The following is a 15331-nucleotide window of genomic DNA, read 5'->3' on the forward strand; positions in this document are numbered from 1 at the left end:
TGTATAAAAAATGAAGGGTAAGCATTTTAAATAATGCACATTTGATTGACCTCAAGAAAAAGTGATTACACAAGATATACTAGAGTCATCATGTAAAGAACCATTGTTATCGTCGTTGATCCATTGAATCTTATAAGTGTATAAAGTCACGTAAGGATCGGGGAAACCAAAAAATAATTAAATAAATAAAAAGGAATTTATCTTCATTGCATGTATCATACATTTTTTTAAATACTCACACATAATTTATGCATCTTCACTCATATTTTACATATACTCAACAACTCCTTATATCATGCATAATGAGTTATCATGCATATCTTATGTGTATATTTTATTTATATTCAACAACTTTTGTATCACATTATTCATTTTACGTTTGCATTACCACATACATGCCTCCTTTTAAAAATAAAAATAAAACAAATTTATCTCATTTTATTTACATTCTAAATTTTAAACTCATGTTTGGTTTAGTCATCATTATATTTATATCAATCGATCAACGCATCGGTAACCAATCCGAAGACGATCATTTTATCAATCGATCATCACTTTATTTTATGTCGATCGATCTACGCATCGGGTAATCAATCCGAAGACGATCATCACTTTATTCATGTCGATCAACGCATCGGTAAACACTCCGAAGACGATCATTTTTATTTTTTATTTTTGTCAATCACAAACTTCTTTTACATGTTTTTGTATTTTTAAATCATCAATTTTTTTATTTTATTTTTTTACAATTCAAATTTTTTTTTTCTCATATTGAAATTAATTTGTACAAAATTTAGGTCTTTATATTTAATTATTTTTTAACACATAAAATATAATTAAATAGGGGCAGCTGTATTTTTTAACACATAAAATATAATTAAATAGGGGCAGCTGTAGTACCTAATTTTTGTCCAAGTAATTTAAAATTATTTTAATAATAATAATAATATATTTAAATATTTTTACAATCATTTTCAAAAATATATTATTTTATATTATATTAAAAATAAAATAAAAAGAAAAAAGAAATAAAATATTTTTTAATTGATCCTTCCTTCAGCTGATTCCTCCTCTCACAACGTGTCACACACAATTCCATTTTTTTCTCACACCCAATTTACCAAAGTCACGAATTCAAAGAACCAAACCTTTCATTCATTCCCTATATGTATCTATCTATTTGATCTTATCCTCACAAACCCATAATTTTCTTTTCGTTTGATCTAAAAAAATCACAACTTTATTCGGAACCAACTTTTGGAAATGATGGAGTTGCTGTTATCACTATGTGTAATCCACCTGTTAATGCTTTGGCTATTCCAAGTGAGTTTAGTTTCATCAATTCTTCATTTTTTTTGTAAATTCTAATTTACTAGTTTTTTTTTAATATTGTTTGGCCAATTTATGTGAAATTTTTAATTAATTTGTTTTTTGTTTGGTTTGATTAGTTATTTGGGCGTTGAAATATAAATTTGATGAAGCAGCAAAGAGGAATGATGTAAAAGCTATAGTTTTGACTGGCAAAGGTGGGAGATTTTCTGGTGGATTTGACATCAGTGTTATGCAGAAAGTTCACCAAACTGGCGATATCACGCTTGTACCAGATGTATCTGTGGAGTTGGTAGTCAATTCAATCGAAGATTCGAAGAAGCCTATTGTTGCAGCAGTAGAGGGGCTTGCTCTTGGAGGTGGATTAGAATTGGCCTTAGTTAGTTTTTTGTAATTGAGAAGACATGATTTTGCTTTAACTAACAATTTTTTCGGCAGTGTTTTCGTTATTGCACGTTTGTCATGTTTAGGGTGCACCAATCTTTAAGTGATGCGTTGGTGCATCATATGTTACAATTGTTAGTAATGCCAAAAACCTAAGTTTCACAGTAAAAATAGATAAGACCTGAATTTTTTTTTATAAAGAGTGACACGTTTTACCTTAAAAACCGATTTTGTAAGGATAAGTTAAGCTTAATGTAAAAAACTTGTATGGTATCAGTCTATCCATTAAGGTCCACCGACCAAATTCTTTGAAAATTGTTTAAAAGGATCGACACCGACACCTCTCACCTTAAAAGGTGATTTTGTAAGGATGAATTAGACTTAATATAAAAAATGTAATAGTTAAATTGGTATAAACTTTTCATTCTTGCAATTTAACACTTTATCATTGTATAGGGGTGCCATGCACGTGTTGCGGCTCCGAAAGCTCAACTTGGCCTGCCAGAGCTGACACTTGGTATTATTCCCGGATTCGGAAACGTCAAGGCCTTATTAATTATATTAGTGTTTTTTTTACTATCATCATTATAAAGTGAAATAAAATATTTTGAGATTAATATAAATATTAGTATTAATTTAAAGATATATTAAAAAATAATAATTTAATTATATTAAAATCTAAAAATAAAATTGACTCTCTCCTATGTAAAATACAAACAAAATTAGTTTATATTTTTCTAATCGAATATAAGCAAAAATCAATAATCTTTATTATTTAATAAAAATATTTTAAAAGGTTCTTTATTTAATATATTTTTTTTTCTATTTTCAATTATCTAATTTATTAATCGTGAAAGATAATTTAAACAATAAATTAAAATTCTTATTGGAATTACATAAATTAAATAGAGATTAAAAGACTTTATTTACTATCAACCAATCAAAGACTTATATTTATTTGACTTTTGACGTAGAAAAAAGGTTTAATTGCAGTTTTGGCTCTCTATTTTAGTTGAATCACGAAATTAGTTCTTTTATTTTATTTCTCACCAGTTGTGGTCCTCAAACAGTATTTTACTACAATCAACCATGGAGGTGGACTAAATTATTGTGCTTTTTATTCCATGTGTTCGTCAGACTGCGAAATAGAGCTCCTTTTTTCATTCGAATTTTTAATTGTAGATGTTTAAATAATAGACTTTCTTGCATTCATAAAAAAAAAAGACTTTCTTGCACTAATTAGTCAGTGCTAATTGCCTTCTGTTTTGCAGATGTTGCAGATGATTGCAATGTCGATGAGGTGTATTGGCCCATGGGCAATGTTTTATCTTGCTCCTGCAGTATCTGACTATTATGTTCCTTGGAAGGATATGGTATAACTATGATATTTTTTCTTAATTCTATGAATGTTTTGATGCCATGTGACTTTAATCTTGGTTAAAATGATTTTGCAGTTGGACAGATTTATCATATTAAGAGTTGCTTCTATTTTCTTGTTCCATGTTAATCTTGCAGGTGGAGCACAAAATTCAGTCAGGATCTCACCTCTTGGACGTGAAACTTGTTCAAGTGCCAAAAATGTTGTCAGTGCTTAGGAAAGACTGGGCTCCTCTGGCTTTCTGCATATCTTTCAAGGTATTGATGGTACTTATAAAACTAAGGAGCAAAAACCAATTTTTTTCGTTTTCAGAATTCTATGTGGACCTTTACCATTTTGATAAACACTGAATTGCGCTTATTGACATAGCAAAAGTACCATTTCTTTACTCTTTGGCTGACAGTTAGAGACAGATTCAAGCATTCTTCTAAATCAGACTAATGCAGCTCTTGAAAAGTACAAGATGCATGCAGTTGTTGCAAATGAACTCTTAACTCGCAAGGAACAAGTGGTGGTCGTCACTAGTTCTGAGAAGATCACTGTTCTGCGAGACAATGGTGAGTCTGCTAATGATGTAGAGAATCCCTTGATTAAACTTCTCTCAGAGAGACATGTCAGTTACATTGAGGATTCCAGCAGGTAAGTCTGTGGAATGACTTTGGCTCTGACCTTTGGTTTCTTCTCCTTATTGCCATTTTGGGGGACTACAATTTTAGTTGCATGTCCTCTGGCTGTTTCTTTTTAGGCGTTTAAGGTTATGGTAGATAGAGTAAGAAATATAATTCATATCTTCATGTGTGTTAAAGCTATTGATCAATTTCTCATTATATCCTTTGCTATATCTTTTACAATTCTATCTCTTTTTAATTAACTGAAGATAATGTCATTATAGATAACCCAATTCTTTAAGTATGTGGTCCATCTCAACACCTTCCGTGATTAGTTTCTAACAACTGATTGGGGGATACCCTCGGCCTCAGTAATAAAATTAGAACTGAAATTTAAATTCTGAATTATATCAGTTCCTCCATCCAAATGACCCTAATTGCAAAGATAAAATCACTTTCAATTTAGTCTGGATGCAACAAAATATATGTACATATATATATATATATATATATATATATTATGTATAATAATTAAAGAATAATGAGATCCGTGGAGAGAGACAATATGGTATTGGATCACATATTAGCTACTTGTAAGTGGAAACCCATCCCATGTTCACTACAATGCTTCATCACTATCAGTATCAAGCTCAAGACCTTCTGCGGCTAAGAGCTGGCTGATAGTCTTCTTCTTATCTTCCTCTGCCTTTTTTCGCATTAAATCTCTCTTCTTCAGTATAAGTGTGTGCCTTTTAAGGGTATTGCTGAAATATTCAGCTGAAGCCTTCTTTTCTCTTGCTAGAATCTTCCTTGCTTCATCTGGATCAATCTGAGATTTTATAAAATATTTCCATTCAGATCCACAGGGGAGAAAATGGAGCATGGCTCTTAAAAGAGATGAAATATGCGCTACTGACATTTTCCAACACCCCATTTTTGGGTGAAAAACAACTATGTGTGATACTTATGTATGAAGCTAAGACCGTGCATTCTTTGAATTCACTCCAAAATGGAAGTGAGGTGTAAAAACAACTTAATATAATTTTATTTGTAGGAAGAAAACCAGGTTGATACAATCATTTAATTCTACAGTAAGTTGGCAATACATTCAAGCATACCCCAATACCTTTGAACGGGAAAGTTGACGCACGCGAATATTCAACTCGCGCTGTTGCTGTTCTGCCCAAGCAGCAATTGCCATATCACCCCGCTGATCAAAAGCTTTTCGTTTTTTCATAAGCCAATCCATCCATGCTTGAGATGCCTGAAGGCCACAACACCAAACTAAAATAAGAAGAAAAGTGATCTATTCTAATTATTACAGGAAGAAAAGAAATACATTAATTACTATCCATTTAAGAGTTTTCGATGCAATGCTTGAAGGTATTTCTGTTTCAGGCTGTATCACAGATGTTAGAGTGAAAAGCTAATAGTTAAAATTGTTTATTCAAAATAATAATAATAATAATTCAAAGTTTTTTTTCGGGACAAAAGATGAAACAGTGGTTATTAGTTGAATTCATCTCTGATCAGTCATGCTTAAAGCTTTTATACAAAGGGTAGAAAATCATAACATCTCTTCCCTTTCTATAGGATTAACAAAGTTGATTTGATTAGTTATTGGAATTAATTAATCGTTTAGAATTGAAGTTTCTGAAAAGTCCATAGTAGAAATTAGTTTTACTGACCACCTTGAAAACTGAAAAGTAGAAGAAATTGAAACAGCTACATCAATTCTATAAGCTGGAAAGACTTGGTTCAGGCTTGATAGTTGATACTAGTAATCACAGAACATAATGATTCACATGAAATCCCATATAATTAGTTCCAAACTCAGGCAATGTAAAAGTAAATGTGCAAAATTGTAAGTTTCTATGCAAATGATAAAGAAGTACCTAGTCAACCACTGATAACCATAAAAATAAAAATAAAGTTACCTTCAGAGGGTTGACCCGGTTGTCCATGTCATACTGTCTTCTCCTCTCTGCATCTATAAGCAATTCATAAGCAGCTTGAATCTTGATGAACCTAGCTTCTGCTGTTTCACCTTCCTCAAGGGTTCCTCTTCCATTATAGACTTAAAAGCAAAGTAAAAAGATAAAATTATTACATATTGAGAGTTTATATTCATCTTTAATAAAAATAAAAAAGTATCACAGCTATTGGTATGTTTGGAAACTCAGTGAGCTGTACTGAACGCACAATGGTAAGCTTCTTGATAACTGCACGGTACCACTGAAAATTATTCTTACACACACTAAGTTGCATGGCACGCGGTTGGAGAAAAACTTGCATGCCAAGACTACTTTGTAACATATTTATGGAGAAAAACAAAAGATGTTATATGTTCTAGCAGACTAACATTCGGAAAAAAAAATGTTAAAGACAAAATGCTAAGTAGCTGAAGCTGCTTAGCTTCATCTTAAATGAATAAAATAATAAATTGCTGCTGGATATGATTATTATAGGATCAAATATAGAATGAGGCCATCACAACTAGAAGTTGTCAAATACGGTTCAAAACATTAAGACAATAAAAATAAAACAAGTAGCTAAAATAAGATACATACCATCTGGATGATAAAATTTGGCCAAACGTCTATAAGCAATCTTTATCTGCTCGTCATCAGCATCTCCTTCCAATTCTGTTGTTTCAGCATTCACAAATGAAAAAGAAACTGTCAAAACAAGTATCCACAAAAAATTTCCATCTCTATTATCTTCCTACAAAAAAGACCAAGTTTCGCACTACCTAACCCAAACACGATCAATTAATCACAACAGTTAGATAATTAAAAAGATTTGATTTTAATTGTTACTAGTTCTAAAGTCATATATATAATTGATTGTGATTTGCTGGCATTTATACACTAACCTGTATAAAAATTAAACTTCTCTCATCTTCACCATTAACCATCATTCAAATAGTTAGTCTTTGTGAATGGATGAATTACACTTACACTAACAAAATTCTGAGGCAAGTTTATCATTGACACAAACCTTGTTACATGTAATCTTTTTAGCTGTTAAATTAATTTTGAAACCAATTTTTTTTTTTTCAAAAAGGAACAAACTTGGAAGCAAAAATTACCAAGAGTTTCATATGGGGACTTTTGTTCATCCCAATTTGATGCTTTCGTCACAGTTCTCTTCTGATTCAAACGAAACCGTGCCATGGGTCTGCTCGAACCCGAAGAAACGAGCCATGTAGAATACAACAAAGAAGATTGCAAAAGGGGCTTGGAATTAGGGTTCCAAAACGAAGCCCTCAATCGAAATTGGTGTCTGCAATTAATAAAGGAAAACACCGTGTGAGTCCTACATAGGGTTCTTAGATTGCTCATACTTTAACTTTTCCTCTGATTTTTTATGCTCGTTACCCTGAAATTGATTCAACGTGAAGAATCAACGACTAACCTAGATGGAGAAATGCTTAGTTTTTTGGTGGTGGAAGTGTGAACGAAGAGAAGAGGTTTTTGGCTTTCAGTGATAACTAACATTCATGAATCTGATAGAATCTTTTTAATTTTAGTATTTTCTGTTTTATTTTTCTTGAAGAGGAAATTCTGATTTTTTTTTTTTAATGAATTATAGCCAGGAATCTTCTATGTTTTTCCCGGGAAATTTGTGGACTGGCTTCTTTTTGTGTATGACAGTTTTGCCCATGTGCTTCTTCCAAAATAGCTAACATACATTTAGGTTTTTTCAGGTGTTGGATTTTAGGGTACCCAGCTTAGTGGATTGTGTGTTAGTACAAAAATGATAGGAAATCGAGGCTAAATGGTGGCATTAAACGCCAAAGTACTCCAAATGATTTGATTAAAGATGAGGTGGTCGACTTTTGTTTAGTAGGAGTGTCAGACAACTAGAATATGATAATTGAAATGTGTTCTGGTTTAGGTCAAGACTCGTCCGAACTAGATTTTCATTTTGAAGATCCATATGAGATAATCAATAACTATATACATGATCACAATTAGACGTTGATCTACACATCACAACAAGATTCTCGTGTCTAGTAATGCCTTTGACGGATTTTTATGTCATTTTCTCTTGAGTAGTTCAATTATATAATTTTATAAGTTTCTTCCATCATAAGCAAGTACATACTATTTCAATGACTTTTTATTAGCCTCAATCTCCCAATGACTTAAGTGTTGGAATGCTTGTAGATACACCATCCCATACCAAAGATCTCGAGTTGTCATCCTCCACCGTGCTTCATCACTTCTAACCACCTTTCGAGATCTACATCAGATCAAAATGAATTTCACAAAAATAAGGAGGAGTTATCCAAACAGAAAAGAGATGTTGTGGCGCGATGTTGTGGCGTGATGTTGTGGCGAGAGCAAAGCAACAAATGGTTATAACAAGTCATCCTGAGAATGGTGATGGTTGTACTGAAATAGCATTGGGTTAGCGATTTATGTACCAATACGCCAATGGAGTTTTGTTTCAAGTTTATTTATAGGCACCGATAATTTGTTATTTTAATTTAATAGTATATATGTATGTAGTCTATTGTCTACCGGTCCCATTAAACTAAAGTGCTTTTTGTCCCTTCTTATTTATTGTGAAAAACTCAAATTTTGGAAGAAAATTATAATGTTAAACACTGGACCCTTAACATTTTTGTGTTCCAAAGGATACTCTACAAAGAAGATGAACTAACTCCCTTTCAATTCAATATATATAGTATGTACAAGCATACTCTAAAGAGCAGCAAATCACATAATATTGTTGCCTCATGCTGCTACACAGCAATAAGTTTCGTTTATACACATATATCATATATATAAATATATATTCATCCAAAACTTGAATATCGGTTCTGTAAACCATATAGCAGATTATGTAGTTGAAATTGAAGCAGAAGCATGTCTCCACCTCTTCCTCTAAGGAGTAATCTTAGGTGACATGATGGAGTCACATGGACGAGAAGTCCAAAGAGAACAAAGAGTTCGAAGACGATGGAAGTATTCTCCAAGAGCAAGCAAGCCCCTAGCAGCTTGGTGAGTTGACAGGATTCGTGACATGTGTATCAGAGTTTGCTGCCTAAGGTGATCTGCCTGTGGACAACACAAATCATTTTATTGAGTTATTTTGTTACAATTTTGCATGTAGGGACACTTTTGTATTTGCTGTAATAATCTAGTTTTAAAATGGTAGGTAGATAATAGAGTAAAATTAGTAAACTTGTGAGAATCACAATCTATGTAACTTAACATTTAAGGGTGAAAGTGTGTCTAATAACACATGTCAGTGTTTGATACTGATACACGTGGTTACATTCAATTTCTTCTATTTGTTAAATTATTATCAATGTCAATATCGTGTCTAGTGTTTGTGTCTTTATTAGTGCTTCATAGTTCACAATACATCAAATAAAATAATGTAATGATCAATATGAATTGTCATCCTAATAATGCGGAATGGTCAAGTTATAATTGGAAAACCAGCACTTAAGAAAATGGATAAGTAGCATGAGGCCATTCCTAGTTGAATCAAATTTGAGGGTGTTACATTACCTGGCTTACAAAACCTTCTAGTCCCTCAAATTTCTCTAAAGCAATAGCCATCTGAAATCCATGATTTGCTGCAGTTAATGGATCAACTGCCATGTCTTGGACCAGACTCTGCTGGAGTTTATCCAGTCCTTGTGAAAGAGCATCTTCAGCTTGTTGAGACGATAGACGAAGTTTGTTAATGCTAGCAATTTGTTGATCAGTCAAAGGCTCAAGTTGTGGTAGAATGAGCTGTAGGTAAGAGGAAAAAAAAGCCTAATAATGGTTAGTGATTTTTTATTGAGGTTTCCACAGTATGACCTTTGTTTATAATGTTAGGTATTTCAAGCAACATCAGACTAATAAGAATTTTTGTTCCTAACATTATACTAAAGAGATGAATTTCTATATATAACGATGTAAGGATCTTTTTACACATATATATACAATTAAATTAAATCACGATTCCACAAATATTTACATGGTAAGACGTGGTTAAATGCATGCATACAAAAGTTTTAAACATATATACTAAAAGCATATTGACTTAACTTTTGTAAATAACAACCAAATTCAAAATCTAAATAGGTGAGAACAACAACCAAATTCTTTTGCACTAAAAGGAGTAGGCTACATAGATGAATCAACGCCACAAGCTCTGTCATTTATCAAGTTGAGTTTGCACTAAATCTCTCTAAACTTCTAAGTTCATATCTTGCAACTTGGAGAATAGGAAAGAAAAAAGATACACAATTCTCATGCTGCACAACAAGTGAAGAGAAAATCTAAGCAGCTATTAGGATCAGATTTGTACATTTAGAAGCTGTGACGGGCGTGATCCTCCGATCCATAGGAAAAGGCGCTCTAATGATGTTTTCCACACACCAGAGATTAAATAGAGGACATCAGCCTTTGCAGCATCTGCTTTCATTCGAAAAAGATCCGAGTAATGATTCAAAACACTCTGAACAACTAGATGGAGCTGCACTTCAGACGCGTTCGTTTGAAATGCATTTCTGAGTTCTTCGTTCCACCTATGTTGCTCTTCAACCCAATTTCCATATTCAATTTCAAACGCAACAACTCCTGCATTACAGAATAGAAGGATCACTTAGTGGAATAACAAATTTTTAAGAAAGCTTGAAATTGATATAAAGAATTCACAAACCTGGGTTTATTGTTTCAGATGATCCCATAAAACTGGTATCTAATGCATTTCCAGTGTACATACCCTGCAACTAGAGCAGAAATTTTAGTATATGCTTAAAAGTGACAAATGAAGGAGCATTAATATAACAAGCATAAGTTAATATGATAAATTAATGTTTAGTTTTGGTTCACCTGCTTTCTTGCTCTCCCAATCTCAATCTCCAATTGCATGAGCTTCAATCTGCTTGTTTCCAATTGCTGAACATAAGCCTACATAATATTAGAGCATATGTTTAATATTTGTGGATTAGTTAAAAGTTGATTAGAACTAAGTTAGTGAGTTAGAGCTATTTTTATTAGTCACTACTGATTTCATCTATATATATATATATATATACTGTCCTATTGAGTTAACAAAAGAACTAATCAAATGACTAATACTTTCCTATAAGTAAATTTAAACTACCTTTTTGCGCAACCGACTTTTCCGAGCAGCCTCTCGATTTTGAGCGAGGCGCCGTAGCACCTACACATAATGTCAGAAACAAATAAACAAATCAAAATCATTCATCTTACAATAATGTAAAATGAAACAGAATTTATGAAATTTCATTACCTTACTATCATCTTTATTTGTAGTCTCTTGATCAGCTCCAGAAGAGTCCCTTGGTTCATGAGGAATAAATTCAGACTACAAAATTCAATTTAATTAATAAGATTGGTATATAATCTAGTAGTATCCACATAAAATGAAACTAACTTCATATTTACTTATAATAACTCACCTTGTTCTCCATGCTAGTGTTGACCAGTAACATTGGGGAAGCAATTGAATTCAATCCACCTTCAACTTTAAAGCTATCACCCCACATGCTAACTTGCTGGAATGGCTCGTATATGTCCATTAATCTTCCTTTCTTTCTCTCACAAAATCCAAATGATAAAACAGGATTTTTCTACCTAATAATAACAATAATATTCAAAACATTAATTTCATATACCACAAAACAATAAATAAACTTATATGTTCTTATGTTAATTAAAGTAATCACTAGAAAATGTTCCAAGACTCGAATCTTAAAAAGAGAAGAAAAAAACAAACAGCTGTCTCATAATTCTGTTTTAGTCATTTGCTATATGATTCTATTACTTAAAAAGTTCAATTATACACCCCCAACTAACACCCCCTAGTCAGAACAACACCATAAAAAATTAATTAAAAAGAGTATAACTTCAAATGATCAAAGCAAACATATTCATAATTCTATAAAGCTTATGTTTAAAACCACATGTTTCTAGTTTAAGTAAATCAAAATTTTAACCAAACTATAAATATATAATACTACTACTAAAGAATGAAGAATAGAAAACCAACCTATATATCTAAGCTAACATGAAAGAATTTGTAACCTAAAAAAATTGGTTAGTCCAATATGAAAGACCCCCGATTGATGCTGAGAATTGAATAGATATATATATATATTTGACAAACTCACTAACTAATTAGCTTAGTTATTGTGATTATTATTTGGCCGCATGCAAACAAACTATATAAAAGCAACGTTGGGACTAAAGATGACAAGTGAAATATAATCACAACTTTTTCCTTTTCTTCTTTGGTTTATATAAAAATATATATTTGAAGCGACAACTTGCAAACTTTGTTATGTTCCCACTTCATGAGGAACAGTGAGTGCGAAAGCTTTATTTTTTATATATAAAAAATAAAGGGTAGTGCATTAAGAAAATGAAAAGGTTACATATAAGAAAGTACTTAACCCACATCGATCACATGCATGTCCATCTTTACTTGAGGTGATTGTGATTCATTCTTGGTCTTGCGTGTATGGTAAGTTTTCATAAATTTTTATGTATATGTGGCACTAAATTAGTATTTTGGTACTTAAAATTGTATGGATAAGTACTTACGGCTAAGTTAAGTTCTTAGCATTCAAAACATACATTAATATGAAGAGATTTTAGTTTGAATTAGGACATTTCTCTAGACTTAATGTGTGACTTTACCTATTAGATTACTTGATTAAAAAAATGTATAAATAATGCTCATAAGTATTGGACGGTTGATACCGGTAAATACATTGATCTGATATGCAAATGTTTAATTTAAATTCAGATTTTCTATATTTAATATATTTAAAACGTGTGTAAATCTAACTACTAGACTACTTAAAAAATTATATATGAATTGATTTAGTAGTCTCTCAAATTTATAGAATAATAATTTAATCTTTTTATTTAAAGAATGTAGATTAATTTTATCTTTTTTATGATTTAACACCATAATTTTAAAAGTTATATATTTATGAGTATAAAGATAATATTTTCATCTTAAAATCAAAGACTATTAAATAAAAAATGTAGATCTTATTGGTTTTGATGAATATTTTTAAAAAATATATTTTTGTGGGGTCTATTAGTAAAATATGATAAAATATCACCAATATTTCAAGCTCTTGCTCATATCTGGAGATCGAAGGCAAGAAATCAATGTCTAAAAAATTCTGCCACATCTTTAGCTTATGAAAAAAATTTGTCCCGGTAATTTTCGGGCGTAACTAGTGTATTCTCCTGTCCAAATTAAAAACTAATCCTATGAAATATTTTTTAGGTTTCTTTGTCAAAAATTGAAATTTAATTCAGATCCAACCTCTTTTTATAGATATTTTTAAACCTGTCTGATATTGGAATCACATACTTAAGAACCATTTTATCTATCAAATCAAATGTGTCATATAGATTTAATTGATAGCTTAAGAAAAGACTAAGGTAATCTTGATTACAATATTCATATCAACAATGATACATAAATTTTCAAACACTCATTAAACATTTCATTTAAAATATTTCTTTGTTTTCTTCTTAATTACATAATCAACATATCACATCACTCTATTTATGTCTAAGTAATGATACATATAAATATTTTTCTATGAGTCTACACTAAATATTTTTTTCTATTGGAGTAATGATACACATACATCTCATATTTCCAAACACTGATTATATACCTCATTTTATCTTTATATTTATTTTTCTATAAGACCAACATTTCACATCTACTACATCACCTTTTTTATTCTCTTACTTTTTGGTATGGAAATTATGTGTTTATGTGTCGTTGTTTGCATGGATATATTTTCACGCTTTCAGAGATGTATAGATAGAGAAGGCTTGACGTAGGTCAGGGGAATTTGGATATAAAAAGTGTCTCTCAAAGGTGATTCATATATAGGAGTATATTCTTTGAGATTAAATTAATTTGATGCACTATTGTGTAAAAATAATAAAAATTGATGAAACTATTGTATAAAAATTTGTATACCATCATTAAATAATCGCAAAGTATTTTATAGGTGATTTCTTTTATTTCTTGGATAAGCAAAATGTATTAAATGGGGTATAATTAAGGACCATGACGATGCATTCAATATTTTGTTTAAGAATGCAATTATAAAGAAGGCTTGCAAACTATGTTAGCATTGTAATTCTAACTTGATTAAAGTTTAAGAGTTAATCCTCTAACTTGGAGAAATTAGGAAAAATAAGTGAACCTTATCTTGTTGGTTCATGAAAAGAAAGGTTTTATTTAGCAAAATTGCTTAATTTGTTTCACAAAAGTGATGATACAAAACATGCATGGCACCACAACTTTAATTTGATAATAATATTGAAGTCATATAGTATGTATCAATGGATTAATTAAACTCATAGATTCGATGAGAGTTGTCTCTTCCAATCTCATAGGGAAAGGTATATGCGCTTAATAAACGACACTTCCACGTACGCAATTACTTGCTTTTATAAAAGAACAAGATAAAACCATTTTTATAAAGTAAGTGGTTATTATCTTCTTCTTTTTTTGTTACTTTTATTTTCCTTTTTCCATGAGCTAAAAAAGAGATTACAGTGAGTTATCAACTTTAACACCAATAATTCCCTCTTGCTTCGATTATGATACCAATTAATTATATTATCAAACTTGTATAGTTTATTTGGATTTACATTTTTTTAGACTAGGCCACCTTTTATTTTGCTACAAAAAGCCCTGCATGCTTAACTACTGCCAAGAACAAAAAAAAAGTTAACTAATTGTGTTATTTGCGTTAATGTAGCTATTATTGGAGACAAATACACTTGCAGGCTTAACACTTTCATGTTGATCAACTGCCATAATAAAAGCTTATAAATAAATAAATAATACAAATTTAGTTACATCAAGGCCGGACCATATATAAGGGTGGGAATTTACTTGCTAAGCTAATTTTTTTTTTTTATTGGCATATATGTTAGTATTTTTCTCTTTTATTAGCGGTTGAATTCTGGATTTTTCAATCTCAACTTTTTCAATACATTAGCTCAAATCAATTGAGCTACTCAGTCATCTCTGTTAAATTATTTAAAAGGTCTATTTCATATGAATATTTTTAAATTAATTATGATAAGACATATTTTTTTAATAGACTAATAAATTAATAGGTTGATGAAATTAAGTTTTTCTTTAAATTGAAAATGATGTTTTACAAAAATAAATTCGAATTACATTATATTTCAATTCTATTTTATTATAATACATTTAATTATGACAAAAGTTAATGTAAAATAATATGATTAAATTAATAAAATGTTAGCAAATTTATAATTTAACACAAAATTTAAAATTTTCATATAAATAATAATAGTAATAAAAAATATATTATATTTATTTAAATAATTCGGCTTGATATGTCTAAAAGACTTTCTGTATAATATTTTTAGTTAAATAGACTTTTTAAAAAGAAGTTTTATCAATTTTTTTTATAAATAATCTAATTTTGATATATCATATAAATCTAAATTACTTTTGTATACCTTCATTGAACGCATAACATATTTTCACTCCTATTACTAATTAATTAAATAATCAAGCCACTAAAACTCGAACTTTATAACAAAAAATAACTTCTACCGACCAATTAAAG

The 15331-nt window shown here is 30.5% G+C and overlaps 4 protein-coding genes across 6 annotated transcripts; 2 read left to right on the forward strand and 2 right to left on the reverse strand.

Annotated features, from left to right (window-relative positions):
• Positions 1-1099: 1099 nt before the first annotated feature.
• LOC101492189 (peroxisomal fatty acid beta-oxidation multifunctional protein AIM1-like) lies at positions 1100-2319 on the forward strand. The gene is made up of 3 exons (XM_012711898.3): positions 1100-1323; positions 1449-1708; positions 2170-2319. Exons 1-3 carry the CDS (start codon positions 1287-1289, stop codon positions 2302-2304), a joined length of 432 nt encoding a protein of 143 aa, XP_012567352.2. The 5' UTR covers positions 1100-1286; the 3' UTR covers positions 2305-2319.
• A 354-nt stretch (positions 2320-2673) lies between these two features.
• LOC105851170 (phosphopantothenate--cysteine ligase 1-like) lies at positions 2674-8994 on the forward strand. The gene is made up of 4 exons (XM_012711904.3): positions 2674-3086; positions 3229-3348; positions 3495-3730; positions 7872-8994. Exons 1-4 carry the CDS (start codon positions 2985-2987, stop codon positions 8032-8034), a joined length of 621 nt encoding a protein of 206 aa, XP_012567358.1. The 5' UTR covers positions 2674-2984; the 3' UTR covers positions 8035-8994.
• Positions 4072-7258, reverse strand: LOC101513264 (uncharacterized). The gene is made up of 5 exons (XM_004515597.4): positions 6791-7258; positions 6270-6344; positions 5637-5776; positions 4826-4963; positions 4072-4528 (listed from the first exon to the last, which is right to left on the reverse strand). The coding sequence occupies exons 1-5, from the start codon at positions 7041-7043 to the stop codon at positions 4319-4321; spliced, it is 816 nt and encodes a 271-aa protein (XP_004515654.1). The 5' UTR covers positions 7044-7258; the 3' UTR covers positions 4072-4318.
• On the reverse strand, positions 8363-12136 carry LOC101512508 (transcription factor TGA3-like). Of its 3 annotated transcripts, none has more exons than XM_004515596.4 (9): positions 11728-12136; positions 11138-11312; positions 10969-11043; positions 10819-10878; positions 10545-10622; positions 10372-10435; positions 10018-10289; positions 9228-9455; positions 8363-8768 (listed from the first exon to the last, which is right to left on the reverse strand). In XM_004515596.4, the coding sequence occupies exons 2-9, from the start codon at positions 11255-11257 to the stop codon at positions 8595-8597; spliced, it is 1071 nt and encodes a 356-aa protein (XP_004515653.1). In that variant the 5' UTR covers positions 11258-11312; positions 11728-12136; the 3' UTR covers positions 8363-8594. The 3 variants fall into 3 exon arrangements, with proteins under 3 accessions (XP_004515653.1, XP_004515651.1, XP_004515652.1); XM_004515594.4 differs by having other exon boundaries at positions 10372-10441; positions 11728-11905; XM_004515595.4 differs by having other exon boundaries at positions 10372-10441; positions 11763-11903.
• Positions 12137-15331: the final 3195 nt, after the last annotated feature.

The sequence above is a fragment of the Cicer arietinum genome, chromosome 5 (genome assembly GCF_000331145.2).
Source record: "Cicer arietinum cultivar CDC Frontier isolate Library 1 chromosome 5, Cicar.CDCFrontier_v2.0, whole genome shotgun sequence".
Classification (NCBI taxonomy): Eukaryota; Viridiplantae; Streptophyta; class Magnoliopsida; order Fabales; family Fabaceae; genus Cicer; species Cicer arietinum.

What these genes read in the sequence shown, in the direction of transcription:
- LOC101492189 (XM_012711898.3), top strand. Translation starts at nt 1,287, where the DNA reads ATGTGTAATCCACCTGTTAATGCTTTGGCTATTCCAA. An exon ending in TAATGCTTTGGCTATTCCAA is followed by an intron (nt 1,324 to 1,448) that starts GTGAGTTTAGTT and finishes TGGTTTGATTAG; the next exon opens with TTATTTGGGCGTTGAAATAT. An exon ending in GTGGATTAGAATTGGCCTTA is followed by an intron (nt 1,709 to 2,169) that starts GTTAGTTTTTTG and finishes ATCATTGTATAG; the next exon opens with GGGTGCCATGCACGTGTTGC.
- LOC105851170 (XM_012711904.3), top strand. Translation starts at nt 2,985, where the DNA reads ATGTTGCAGATGATTGCAATGTCGATGAGGTGTATTGGCCCATGGGCA. An exon ending in ATGTTCCTTGGAAGGATATG is followed by an intron (nt 3,087 to 3,228) that starts GTATAACTATGA and finishes TTAATCTTGCAG; the next exon opens with GTGGAGCACAAAATTCAGTC. An exon ending in TACATTGAGGATTCCAGCAG is followed by an intron (nt 3,731 to 7,871) that starts GTAAGTCTGTGG and finishes GAATGCTTGTAG; the next exon opens with ATACACCATCCCATACCAAA.
- LOC101513264 (XM_004515597.4), bottom strand. Translation starts at nt 7,043, where the DNA reads ATGAGCAATCTAAGAACCCTATGTAGGACTCACACGGTGTTTTCCTTT. An exon ending in GTCCCCATATGAAACTCTTG is followed by an intron (nt 6,345 to 6,790) that starts GTAATTTTTGCT and finishes CTGAAACAACAG; the next exon opens with AATTGGAAGGAGATGCTGAT. An exon ending in ACCGGGTCAACCCTCTGAAG is followed by an intron (nt 4,964 to 5,636) that starts GTAACTTTATTT and finishes TGTGGCCTTCAG; the next exon opens with GCATCTCAAGCATGGATGGA.
- LOC101512508 (XM_004515594.4), bottom strand. Translation starts at nt 11,257, where the DNA reads ATGGACATATACGAGCCATTCCAGCAAGTTAGCATGTGGGGTGATAGC. An exon ending in CAAATAAAGATGATAGTAAG is followed by an intron (nt 10,879 to 10,968) that starts GTAATGAAATTT and finishes CATTATGTGTAG; the next exon opens with GTGCTACGGCGCCTCGCTCA. An exon ending in GCCCGTCACAGCTTCTAAAT is followed by an intron (nt 9,456 to 10,017) that starts GTACAAATCTGA and finishes TCTTACCTACAG; the next exon opens with CTCATTCTACCACAACTTGA.